We start from the raw sequence: 13,651 nt of genomic DNA, 5'->3' as shown, positions 1-13,651 counted from the left end.
GCTTGCTTCTAAACAAAAGCGGTCCGGAAGTGAAAAAGGAAAAACGGCAGAGGTAAATACGGATTTAGCTTGAATTTACAGCAATTATACATCACTTATAACCAATAAGAACTATATAGTAAATCAGAAGAGTGGCTTTAAGGTACATTATGTTAGTAAAGTGGTTTCGTTTCAACACACAAACGAAAAGCGATAGTGATTCGCGTTTCCACTTATAAGCGTTTAATGAAAGCTCTTCCAGAGACTAAACGTTTATCTCTTTTGAATAATATGTTCATGTTCTTCTGTTTGGCTGTTCTGTGCTTTCTAGAGACCTGGGATGGACCGTTACAGGTATTTCATCTTCAACCAGAAGAGTGTGGTGGTGCTGGGCATCCTTCAGGTGGCGTGCGCGGGGCTCTGCGTGGTTTGCGGCTTTATGGATGCGGTTTTCCGCAAGAGCACTACTCTCAGTGAGACCAGGGCTCCACTATGGGCTGGATTGGTGAGAAACTCAAACTAAACTAACATTATCTTTATTTTAACCTTGGTGTGTGCTGTTGAGGATGTTTTCATCCGCTCTGGGGGGATTTTAAGTCTTTGGCCACAGCTTTCTCTGAGTATCAGCAAATGGAATGGTTTTTGCTGATTTATTTATTAGCATATTTATTTATTGTTTTATTTATGCAGAAATTTGTGTATTTATTTATTCATTTATTTTTTATTTGCGTATTTATCTATGTATTTATTGTTTTATTTATGTAGGAATTTGTGTATTTATTTATTCATTTATTTTTTATTTGCGTATTTATCTATGTATTTATTGTTTTATTTATGTAGGAATTTGTGTTTATTTATTTTATTTATGTATTTATTTATAGTTTTATTTTTGCAGGAATTTGTGTATTTTCATTTATTTATTTATTTGTTTATTTATTGTTTTATTTATGTAGGAATTTGTGTATTTATTTATTTATAGTTTTATTTATGCAGGAATTTGTGTATTTATTCATTTAGTTCTTTGCATATTTATTTATTGTCTTATTGATGCAAGAATACGTAGATTTATATATACATTTATTTATTTATTTGCGTATTTATTTATTAAATACATATTTTGGGAAAATGCTTTTGATATTTTTCAATAATTCAGCAATACACTCTGGGCAAATTTACTACCCTTTCGTCATGTTTGTTGCTATTTTTGATGATCTTATAATTGCAAAGCCCCTATATAATAATGAATTATCGATTGATGCTGGTTTACCCTGTTGGTAAGAGGTAAAATTTGTCATTTTTAATGTTGTTCATCAGTTTCAGTGCAAAAAAAAAAGTGTGTGTGTGTGTGTGTGTGTGTGAGACCCTTGTGCATATACCTTGATATGTCTGAGAAAGTCTAAATAAGCAGCTCAGCTCTCAGAACATAGTAAACACAGTAAGTGTACTTAAGCACACACACTATAATCTGCTGTTTTACCTCATAGAACTCCATATCAAAGCCAGAAACGTTTTTGCACAGGCCCATCTAAAGGGTAAATGCTGCCAACTTGTGTTCAACAGTAAAAATTACATATTTCCATAACTTCCATAACAGGGAAGAATCAAGAATGCATGATTGTTTGGTGTCATTGAAGGCATTGATTGCCTTGGAATAAAAAAAACAATGTCATTATGATGGAAGTCAATGGGGCAAAAACTGAAAACAATTGTTACCCTTAAACAAAATTATTGTAAGGTCAAACCAGTTAGTCCAACGATGTTGTCAACTGGTGGATGAAGGTTTGCTGCATGTTTGGTAGTTCCAGTGCACAATGTTCATTTACTTAAAATTTAACTCATATCTGACTCAGTTTTAGTATGAGGTGGTCTAGAACATGAATGTATTCATCCTTGTTTTATCTGACTCTAAAACATTGATAAGATTATTTTGTTACTTTTAATACTATAGATTATGATTGAATATTCCCTTAGATTCGTTATTGTATATTATTCTCGTTCATTTGTTGACTTCTAAGTAGTCACACCAAGAAACTACTCGGCGTTTGCATTTAGTGGCATGTTAGATCTGAAGAGTTTCTGCCTATAGGGAACAAATGGTCATTTGACTAGAAGCCCCTAAGTAAAGGCACACCCCTAGCAGTGGTTCAAAAGATACCTGAAGTTATATATCTATTATTATGTATAATTCTGACGGAATGAGACCATTGTACTAGTCGCACTGAGACATTTTAAATGATATCAAACATGATCTATATATAGATACAGAACCTTCATACTTTGAAATGACCATTCTGTGTGAGAACATATAAAGAGAGGGTGACTGAACTGAGGGGGTTGCGGGGATGCTTCAAATGTTAATGAAGGAAAGAAGAAGAGTTGGGGTTCCCACATTCCCACCTGGTGAGGTGTGGAGCCGATTGTCTGTTTCCAGCTCATGTTTGAATTGTCAAAGACATCAAAGTATTTGTGGCATCTCAAATCTTACATTGCGAATTTCAAAGTTATTAATGTAGTGGGATTTACATGATCAGTTCAGCACATGCTTGCATATGCACACTAAAGGAAAGCATATCAAAGCATTGAATGGCCTTTATAATACTTTTAGAAACAAAAGATTTACACATGCATGCTTTTAATTACAGTAAAGGCCTAGGTGTTAGACTTTAACTGAATTTGCCCTGTTGACATTTAGAGACAGTGATTCTTTCCTTTTCTTTTAGATCATGGCTGCCCCTGGTGTACTTGCCCTTTTTGCGTCACAAAAGAAAAACCCTTATTTGGTAATTATTCATCTGATTCATCATATTTTGCCTCCTTTTTTGTTGATATTAACAGACACTTACTAATTCCTCCAGGTAAACGTGATGATCGTGTCCTCCGTGGTGTCGCTTTTTGCTGTTGTGATCGTCTTCGTTTACGCCTGCGTCACTCTCAGCTATGGAGAGGAGGATGATGAGATCTTCCACGCCCATCCGGTTCCTGAAGTGGTACAGTTCGAACACTGGATCATCTGTTATATGCTCACTGTAACAGAGAAAAATTAATCAAGCTGTGTCCTGTGCAGAGGTTTGTCCTGAGCCGGATGGTGAAAGGAGCAAACTGCACCCTCCTGGTGGCCTGCACAGGATCTCTGCTCTTTTCTTCTCTTATTGCGTACATCGGATGCCGCAGCTTGCCGCTTTGTGGCTGTTATGACTCTGCAAATGGCATGGTGAGTAACAAATGAGTCGTTTGTAACACAAGTATCCTGCAGTGTGAAATGCAGTAATGGGGTGTTTTCACGATGCATCATCAGCTGGCCATATTGGAGCGCAGAATGTAAACAATACCACTGAAACTGAATGAAATGTGCAGATTTTTCGCTTCAAATGATTTTGGTTCATTTGGTTAAGTTGTACTAATTGGTCAGATGAGAAATGAACTATTAGTACAGTGTTTCTCAACCACGTTTCTGAAGGACCATCAGCACTGCATGTTTAGGATGTCTCTTTTGTCTGTCACACTCATTACAGGCCTTTCAGTCTCTGCTTATGATCTGAATTAGGTGTGTTTGGTTAAGGCGACATGGACAATGTGCAGAGAACGTAGTTGAGAAACACCGATCTAGTGGACTTTAACTGATTTTGATACTCAACCAAATAGTAAAGTGAAATATTTCCGATATATCAATGAGTATCTGTGTATCCATATAATATTGCTGCAAAAATATATATTGCAATACTATGGTGTATGGATATAATGCTGCTTTAAAAGAAATGCTTCATGAAGATTCAAAACCTTTATGTATCTTTCGTTTCAAATGGGTGGTTTAGAGCAGTGGTTCTCAAAGTGGGGGTCGGGGGACAATGAAAGGGGGTCGATTGGAGATTTCCAAAAATCGAATAAATTTGAATAAACTTTTATAATTACCGTTGTTAATCCATAACCTACAGAAGATAAAAATAGTTACATAAAAAATACAATATCCAAACAAAAAAACATCAGCCTTTGTTTTATTATTATTTTTTTTTATTTTACATTGGATTGCAACCCCCTAGGGGTTTTACATTAGATTAATGACAGAACAATAGCATCAGTTGCATCAGATTGATTTTACGGCACTAGCTAAACTTTCTGACACCTTTACAGCACTTGCATACATTTAAAACAAATACAGGACACTGAACATGGAGGATGGTCTTTAAGTGGTCCAAAATTAAACCAAGAAAAGACTAGTGAATATTGTGCCCTCCAGTCTCATTAGGTGAGGTTAATATTAAATAATATTTAAAATATAAAAATAATATGGTTGTTGGACTGTTGCCCTTTTTTGTGTTGTCAATATGCTTGTGTTTATATAGTTTGTTTGAGTGTTGTGTGCAGTGTTTGTATGATTATAACCACTTCTGATAATAGTGGGGGTCATGAGTCACTGGCATTGTTATTTTGGGGGTCCTGGCTGAAAAGTTTGGGAACCCCTGGTTTAGAGTGCTTATCAGATTAACAAGACGACATGATTTTAGTTAACGCGGCCTTATTACATTTCTAAAATTTAGTAGATCTCCATTAGAAAGGAGGGAGGGGGTGGAGGGTTGGGTCACTTAGATCACCCCCTAGTGGTGAATCACTGAACGGGTTTTATAGTTTTTGATCTCAGATTTAAAGGTTTAATGTTTTAATGGACATTTTTAAAGTGATAAGGAATTTTAGGCCCCGTTTACACTGTCAGGTCTTGATGCCCAATTCCGATTTGTTGCCTGTATCTGATTTTTTTTTTTTTTTTTTTTGCCTGTCCCTTTACACCTTTTTTTAATTGTGACCCATATCCCATTCATGTGTTTACACTTGCCATACAATGTACAACGTCGCTTATGTGTAAAGACAGGTTCTAGCATCTGCGCCACACTAGCCACATTGGAAGAAATTGTCTTGCTTTTAGCTCGAAGTTCGCCCAATTTTAAAATGATTTTGAGGCGGAGGCGGAGAGTCGTCATCGCAGCTTGAGCCGATAGTTTATGTATGGTGTCCTCCACCATTCAGAGGAATTTGTGGGTACAAGAGAGATCTCCGGTCTGGTGGGAGCAAATTGAGGCGACTGACCACTTTCCTCCTCCATGTTTCCTCTGTTGTTATTGATGTTGTCGGCGTCTCCAAACATGCTCTTCCTTCTACATCATTAAACGGAGTAAAAGTACTACAATGTCGCAAGTTTAATGACAAACAAAACAGAACTCCTCAAATCTGATCTGCTGGTTTACATGATATTAGCATTCCATTTATCCACCATTCCATTTATTTCCACATATGAAGGGGGCCTGAAACCGATCTCTAAATATCCAAATGCATGCGTTTATTATGTGTTTACACGATCATAGAACAGATCTGATGTGTCACATATGAGCAAACAATCTGAATTGCAAAAAAAAAAAAAAAAAAAACATTGTCCCGGGCCAAATTTTACATACTAAAATTAATCTGGGGTAGCCACAGCGGAATGAACCGCCAACTTATCCAGCACGTTTTTTACGCAGTGGATGCCCTTCCAGCCGCGACCCATCTCTGGGGAAAAAATATATATCTTTATATATATATATATATATATATATATATATATATATATATATATATATATATATATATATATATATATATATATATATATATAGGGTTTCCTGTGCTGTGCGATTAGCTGAGCCAGCTCATAATAACTAGCCAGCGTAGAATTTTCTTGCACTTTATTAGTACGAAAAAACTGCTGTTGTTGAGCTGACAGGGCAGCTGCTAATTGTTTCTTTTTGATCTCGTTCGGCATCAGTGTAAGAGCTGAAGGCCTGATGTTTTGTTTCATAATGTCTTTTAATATTATATTCCTTCATTACTGCAACTCATTCCTGGCAAATTAAACAGACACATATTCCGCTGACCTCTGTGAAGAAATATTCTTTGCCCCAATGTGACTGAAATTTCCTGCACTCACTGTTGATTTTCCTTTTCTTGCTTGTGCCATGGCTCGCCAAAACGTGATTATCAATTATGTTTTCTTTCAGTTTCGTTTTACTTCATAAAGGGAACTGCTGCCTATTGAAGGCGTGTAATAGCGACACCCAGTGGTTATTTATTGAATTACATTCATTTTTGTATAGCGGGCCAGATTCTATTATTGTTTATAAAAAGCCTCACAGGCCGCAGTTTGGACACCCCTGGTATAGGGGGCCTTAGTTAATAGTCTATTGCAGTCCTGTTCAGCAGAACTCATAATGAAACAATTAATATACGCCTTGTAGACACTTAAATAATTCTATAATATGATGGAGATAAGCTGTGTGCATTTGATAGGTTATACTCATAATTTAACAATTGCAGTGTGTTTTAAAAAAAGGCATTTTTTAATTCATGTATTGTCTGAGTATTTGTGGCATTTATATGGCTTTTATGAGCAGGTGTTACTAGCATGTGCTGTATTGAACGCATTTAAACAGAGAATCATTTTGGTAAGCGATTGGTTCAAGCTTTATTTCTCACATCACTAATATAGACTGCCAAAAGTTATGGTTTATAGATAATTTCAATGTGGTCGTCTTTGGCCCATGAACATATGCTGCATGTTATTAAGCTATTTTATATTTATAACAAGAGGCAATTCAATCAAAACGTAACATTATAACAGATATCATAACATTATCAATCAATATGTGGATGGTTTTGGATTCTCAGATGTTATGGAAATTTAAAACTGTAAAACAGGAGATATTTTAGGACTCTTGATCTTGTTTACATCCCTCAAAATGGTCTGTACAGAATAAATAGTGAGAACAATGTAGATAATCGCGCAGTCCATGCTGTTGTTAACATCTAGGTATTGACAATGACATACAGTGCAAATGTATATGAAAAGTATGCTACTCACCGCATATTTGTGCACTTCACAGGAGTTTCTAGCTCCTCACAACGATCCTGTCAGTCCAACTGAACTTGTATGCACTTGGCAAGGTATGTGGAAGATGTGTTGTTGCAGTGGGTTTGTCCATTTAGATAAGGCAATCATATTTCACAGGGGTCATTTGCCACAGCTTGCCATGATGATGATGATGATGTTATTGAGGATGTGGCCGGCTTTAATGAGATTTTCTTTTGTTTCATGCAGACGGAGACGAGCGAATCTTTAACTCCCCTGTGTCATTCATGGATCGTTGTCCCGAACAGGAACAGCAAGAGCTATCAATATGTCCTCCATATAGCAGATTAGCTTAGTATTTTTATTGTATATAAATATTTTAATGTGTGTGAAATAGATTACATTAATTTCTAAAGTGAATTTGACATTTCATTAAGCTTGCTTGTTTTAATTCTGCTTGAATGTTTGTTGATGTTTTGTTATTATTAGTGCCATATTAGTGCCTTTGCTTAAGTTTTATATGATAGACTGATATTTTTGCATATTTAAACTTGTGTAAATATATATTTTACAATAAACAACCTATAAATCTACATAACGTGATTTTTATTTAAATATGGACACTTTCAGGATCTCAAAACGCTGCTGTGTAGACCAAACAGCATATCAAAAACTCAGTTTTTAAAGTTTGTCCTTTAATTTAGCAAGTTTTGTAAGTTTCCTCAAACTACAAACTATTACATTTAAATATATATACTCTACGTGACAAATGTCTTGTCGCTGATCCTAGTTGTAAGAGTAATAACCTGATTTCTAGCTGATCATTTGGGAAAGTGGCTGAAGGTAGGTTTTGCTGACGAATCCTCTGCTGAGCTGCATTCTAATCATCAAAAATACTGCAGAAGACCTACTGGAACCTGCTTGGACCCAAGATTCTCATAGAAATCAGTCAAGTTTGGTGAAGGAGAAATCATGGTTTGGGGTTGTATTCAGTATGGGGATGTGCAGAGATCTGCAGAGTGGATGGCAACATCAACAGCCTGAGGTATCAAGACATTTGTGCTGCCCATTACATTACAAACCACAGAAGAGGGCAAATTCTCCAGCAGGATAGCGCTCCTTCTACTTCAGCCACCACATCAAAATTCCTGAAAGCAAAGAAGGTCAAGCTGCTGCAGTATTGGCCATCCCAGTCACCAGACATAATCATTATTGATCATGTCTGGGGTAAGATGGAGGAGGAGGCATGGAAGATAAATCCAAAGTATCTTAATGATCTCTGGGAGTCCTGCAAGAACGCTTTCTTTGCCTCCAGATGACTTTATCAATGAGTAATTTGAGTCAGTGCAGAGATGTGTGGATGCAGTCCTCCAAGCTCATGGCAGTCAGACACAATATTCATTCAGTCTTGACTGCACCATGACTTTATATTCTATACTGGACATTATTTCTTCTAAGTGACAAGGCTTTTGTCTAAGCAAAGTCAGACCTTACTGCCCTGATGTAATAATTATAAATCAGGCATGATCATATTTTATTTTGGTAGAATAAGCGTAATCTAGAAGCCTTTGCCTTTCATTTAAGCCACTTCTGATACCAAATGATCAACTAGAAGTTAAGATATTATTTGTTGTTCCTGAAACCTGGATAGGCGACAATACTTTAGTCAGGTAGTGTAGACTATGATCAATTCCGTCAATTTCAGATGAACTATGCATGTCATTTGCAATATAGACTCTTTTTTTTTTTGACCAACAATCACAACATTAGTCTGCTGAAATTTAAAGAGGTACTTTTATTTAGTAAAACAATAAAATAAAAACAACACAAGCATGTCTTTTCCTCTCATTTGCTTCTAGTAGACTGGTGGTTTATATTGTAGATGATTTTTTTCTCAGAATGATCACTCTCAAAGCATTGAAGGCATGAGTTGTATCAGACAAATGAGCAGTACAGATATATTGTGAATGTGCATGCTTAAGTTCTGGTATTAACTGCTGACCCCTGATATCACGAATTACATTTTGGTACATAACTGATGAACCTGCACTGGGGAAAAAAACACAATTATCTATAATAAAAAAACAAACCCTTATAAATATTCTCCCATATATTTGTTGCACACCTGTGACACTGCTCTTTTGGATTTTTGAGATCTGCTTATGTTTTAGATGATGCTGCCAGTGTAATTCAAGTTTGAAGGACACTTAATTGGGCTTTAAATCAAATAAACAAGAAAGCCCAAATCAAGAATGTTTGTCGGTTTACTATTAACCAGACCCCCTGGTTTTTCGTGATTCCATGATTGTTGAATCCAACAAAAAAAAATAAAAAATCAACAAAAATTTGTGAATATAAAGGCAAAATAAATAGCAAAAATGTAAATAATCTCATAAAACATCCAATTCCAAACCATATAATCAAATTGGATTTATTTCAGTATGCAATGAATTGTTTTAAATATAGACGTTGCATACGCAGCGCATGTGATGTATCTGAAAAATGATACCCGTGCGCTCACAGTCATTACATTACATGAGAGTGGGGGGAATTGTTTTGCAGCCAGTGCAGTAAACAGAGGCGGATGAAGCGCAGGTGATTTACATGTGAAGTCAATGCAAAGATGCGATTAGACATCCTGTGGCAGGAATTGGGCGTTTCGTGCATTCGATGCGCTTCAGACTGCAAAAGAAAGTGAGCAAACATCTAGCAAGCGGAGCAGTGGAACAAACAGAAAAGCAGTTTTCAATGATGGAGATCGGTTCAAGGATGACGACTGCTGGACGTGACCAAATTGAAGGACATTGTTTTTGTTTTACGTGTATGGCTGGTATTATGGTGTGAATCAATATACGTTTCAAATCAATAAACGTTTTCATTTAACTCTCCCTATGACGATTCCCTGGCATTAACAAGATTTACAGCAATCCGTGTTGTGGGTGTATCTTGGAATACTCTTCAGTCTGAACTAAAAGTGTCTGAGCTACTAATTACATCATTTCGCTCTATCCTTTTTAACAAACAACAACAGTCCAGGTTTTAATATATTTTAATGTGGTATAGCTGAACAATAAACTGTGTTTTTATTAACAAATTTTCTATTTATTAATAATATTATTATTATTATTTCTTAAGTCGTGTGTTGCGGACCTCTTGGCCAGGTCACCCTTGTAAATAAGATCCTGATCTCAAAGGGTTTTTTTTATATCTGGTTAAATAAAGAAATATATCAATGGTAGAGGAAGCTCTAATGTGATGTCAGGTGCTCTGGGGAGTGAAGACAGAGAATGTGAGATCGTGGATAAAAGTAAAGGCTCGTACACAGCGGCACACTTTTTGTTTGCGTTTATAGTCACCGTTTTGAGATGTTTTTCAGATTTAAACCCAAACGATTTTAAAGTCGAGCAGAAAAGAATGCAAAATCACTCCTTGACATTAGATGGCGCTTCACAACTTTAAGCTTCTGACACCTGCTTGTAACACGGAAGAAAGTTGACATGCTTGTTGTTAAAGTTACAGGCGATTCGAACAAGCATGGATGGCTCAAGTAGCACCTACCAGCTCTATTGATGAAGAAATGATTTTTGTTCACCAGTGCAATAAGCAGCTCCACGTTCATACCGTCTCTGGGCATCTTCTTTAATTTGCGCTCGCATTGACAGTTTTGCACTCCAGCGCCTCTAAGTGCCGTTTACTGTAACTTCAACAGCTCCGTGCACGTGAGCAAAACTGCCAACCTGATTAACAAAAACAAGCGTGAGGCTTTTCTTTAAAAAGGATGCTTTTGCGCGTTGGTGTAAACAATCACATTGGTGCCCTTTATACGAGGTGTTTAAAGACCCGTTCACACCGAGACACTTTTTGCTCGTGTTTTCCGTTGACGTTTAACACCTCGTGACTAAACAAAGGGTGGTGCACACCAACGCGCAAAACGCCAGGTGTGTCAACTTTGTCTTCTTCTGTGGTACAAGCAGATGTCAGAAGCTTAAAGTTGTGTAGCGCAATGTAACGTCATGGAGTGATTTTGCACTCTTGTACTCGACGGCAGTGAAAATCGACTGGGTTTGAAACCCGAAAAAATATCTCGAAAAACGCTAACGATAAACACAAACGGAAAGCGTCCCGGTTTGTACGAGCCTTTGAACAAACAAAATGTGGCCTAATCCCTACCGTTTTAGATATAGACCAAAAAAGTTGTGTCATTGTCATGTGTCAGACTCCACACCTAACATAGTGGGCTATATATTTATATATATATATATATATATATATATATATATATATATATATATATATATATATATATATATATATATATATTTATATACATACATACAATATACATACATACATATATACATACATATATATATATATATATACATACATATATATATATATATATATATATACACACACATACATACACACAGTTAAAGTCAGAATTATTAGCCCCCCCTTTGTTTTTGTTTTTTTTTGCTTTTTTTAATATTTCCCAAATGATGTTTAACAGATTCAGGAAATTTTCACAGCAGGGCTCAAAATTGCCACCGTTTTGGTCACATATGCGCCTGAAAATTAATCTATGCGACCTCATAATATTGGGAGCATAATTTGGGAGCATTTGTGCGACTGCATATAATGGCTGTAGTGCGACCTGTTTTGATTTTTTCTAAAAACGTGCTGAATCGCTCTTCCCTGCCGCTGTATTGGTTCATATTAGCTGTCAATCACTCAAGGCATTCCGCTGTTGGATGACAGGGAGGGAGCTTTAATAACCGCGGGAAATGCAAACGGCACAGGTTTGCAAACCCCACCTAAAGTTGAGGCGCAGATGAGAGCGATCATGACATGTGGTGAATGTTGATCCGCCAGCTGAGATCAATCGAGAGTTTTCGAAGAAGGTGCCAATTCTCAATGCGTTGCATTCACTGCATGTTCAGCGCTAATATCCGCTAAATGTAAAATCTAATATTGTACATATCATCGCCAAAGAAGCTCGTCTTTACTAAGTTTACACTGAAACTGCGGTTTACAACAAAGTGCGGTAATGCGCTGGTGGTCATCGCGAGAATCCTGCTCTGCCTGCTCATACATTGGGTCGGCTGACTCGCCTGATTTCCCACAAACACAGAAAAATAAGGATCAGCTCATAACGAGACTGAGCATTTAAAAGACACAAACTGAAACCAAAACGCTTAAAGAGTGATAAAAGTGAGACTTTATTACTTTCTATTCTGTCTTGAGGTGTATATTATTTTTCTATTTAATTACTGATGACTGCTTTGCAGCTTCCAGCAGTGAACTAAATGATTTATTATAGTCTTTCATTTGTTTTGTAGCAGAAATATTATTTATTAAATTGACATGCATATAAAAACAATAGTGCAAAATAAATATTTCTTACTGCAATGCTTTATTTTTTGTTTGATGCAAACCATAAATAATTTTTTCATAAAGTAACAGACTTTAACAGCAGATAACTCGCATTCAAGCACATTTAAGGCAGCGTAATGATGAGAAATGTAATTCATTGTTAGTATTATTGTTATTTTCATCATCATTATTATTCTATAATTATTAGACGTACATTTTAGATTGTACAAAATTATTGCACAAATATTAAGTCATCACAGCATTAGTTAGATAGTTGTTTCTGTTGTTTTGTTAGTCCAAATTGATGTTGTTTTAAAATACAATAAATCCCTTAAAATACCATTTGCAATGGTGCACATTTATTTTTGGTGGTGCTCCTAAATTTTTTCTGGTGCTCCTAAATATTTGAAGTTGGGAGCCCTGGTGCTACAAAGTAAAAAAGTTAATTTCGAGCCTTGCACAGTATGCCTGATAATATTTTTTTTCTTCTGGAGAAAGTTTTATTTGTTTTAATTCGGCCAGAATAAAAGAAGTTTGTATTTTTTTTAAAAATATTTTAAGGTTAAAATTATTAGGCCCCTTAAGTTATATATTTTTTCAATAGTCTTCAGAACAAACCATCACTATACAATAACTTGTCTAATTACCCTAACCTGCCCAGTTACCCTAATTAACCTAGTTAAACCTTTTAAATTGTCACTTTAAGCTGTATAGAAGTGTCTTGAAAAACATCTAGTCAACTATTATTTACTGTCATCATGACAAAGATAAAATAAATCAGTTATTAGAAATGAGTTATTAAAACTATTATGTTTAAAAATGTGTTGAAAAAACTTCCTTCTGTTAAACAGAAACTGGAGGAAAAAAAAAATAATCAGGAGGGCTAATAATTCAGGGGGCTAATAATTCTGACTTCTACAGTATATATAATTATTGTTATTATTTTTAAATCGCAAAATTATCCACAAATATCTGGGAATTACCAGCAGAAAAATAGTCGAAAATCAGCAAACAAAAAAAAAAAAAAAAACGTTAAAAACTAGAGGGTCTGATTAACCAACAAAGCTCTTCATATTTCTGAAGGACACATAAGAGACTTTCCTTAAGCACCCAAGTAACGTTAAGCTCAAATAAGCAAGTTTTGTTAGTATGCATTCAACACTTTACATTTGAATATCTCGGAGCCGTCACTAACCATGCATGATTCCTCAACCAATCACATGCTCCCCTAGTTACCCTAATGCAGGGGTCACCAGCCCTGTTCCTGGAGAGCCTTCCTGCAGAATTCAGTCCCAACCCTGATTCAACACACCTGAACCAATTAATAGTACCTAAAGCAGCACTTGATAATTACAAACAGGTGTGTTTGGTCAGGGTTGCAACTGAAATCTGCAGAAAGGTAGTCTCTTTTTGGCAATTCTG

At 36.0% G+C, this 13,651-nt stretch overlaps 1 protein-coding gene across 2 annotated transcripts; it reads left to right on the top strand.

The window, feature by feature from the left end:
- zgc:113425 lies at positions 1-7,446 on the top strand. 2 transcript variants are annotated; one of them, XM_087280455.1, is made up of 7 exons: positions 1-52; positions 311-484; positions 2,700-2,759; positions 2,835-2,966; positions 3,044-3,190; positions 6,888-6,948; positions 7,103-7,446. In XM_087280455.1, the coding sequence occupies exons 2-7, from the start codon at positions 320-322 to the stop codon at positions 7,207-7,209; spliced, it is 672 nt and encodes a 223-aa protein (XP_087136581.1). In that variant the 5' UTR covers positions 1-52; positions 311-319; the 3' UTR covers positions 7,210-7,446. The 2 variants fall into 2 exon arrangements, with proteins under 2 accessions (XP_087136581.1, NP_001013570.1); NM_001013552.2 differs by having other exon boundaries at positions 44-142; positions 7,103-7,444.
- The last annotated feature ends 6,205 nt before the right edge of the window (positions 7,447-13,651 follow it).

The sequence above is a fragment of the Danio rerio genome, chromosome 14, assembly GCF_052040795.2.
Source record: "Danio rerio strain M-AB ecotype USA chromosome 14, GRCz13ab, whole genome shotgun sequence".
Classification (NCBI taxonomy): Eukaryota; Metazoa; Chordata; class Actinopteri; order Cypriniformes; family Danionidae; genus Danio; species Danio rerio.
The sequence above is the reverse complement of the archived record's forward strand: the minus strand, read 5'-3'. Positions and strand labels throughout refer to the sequence as shown.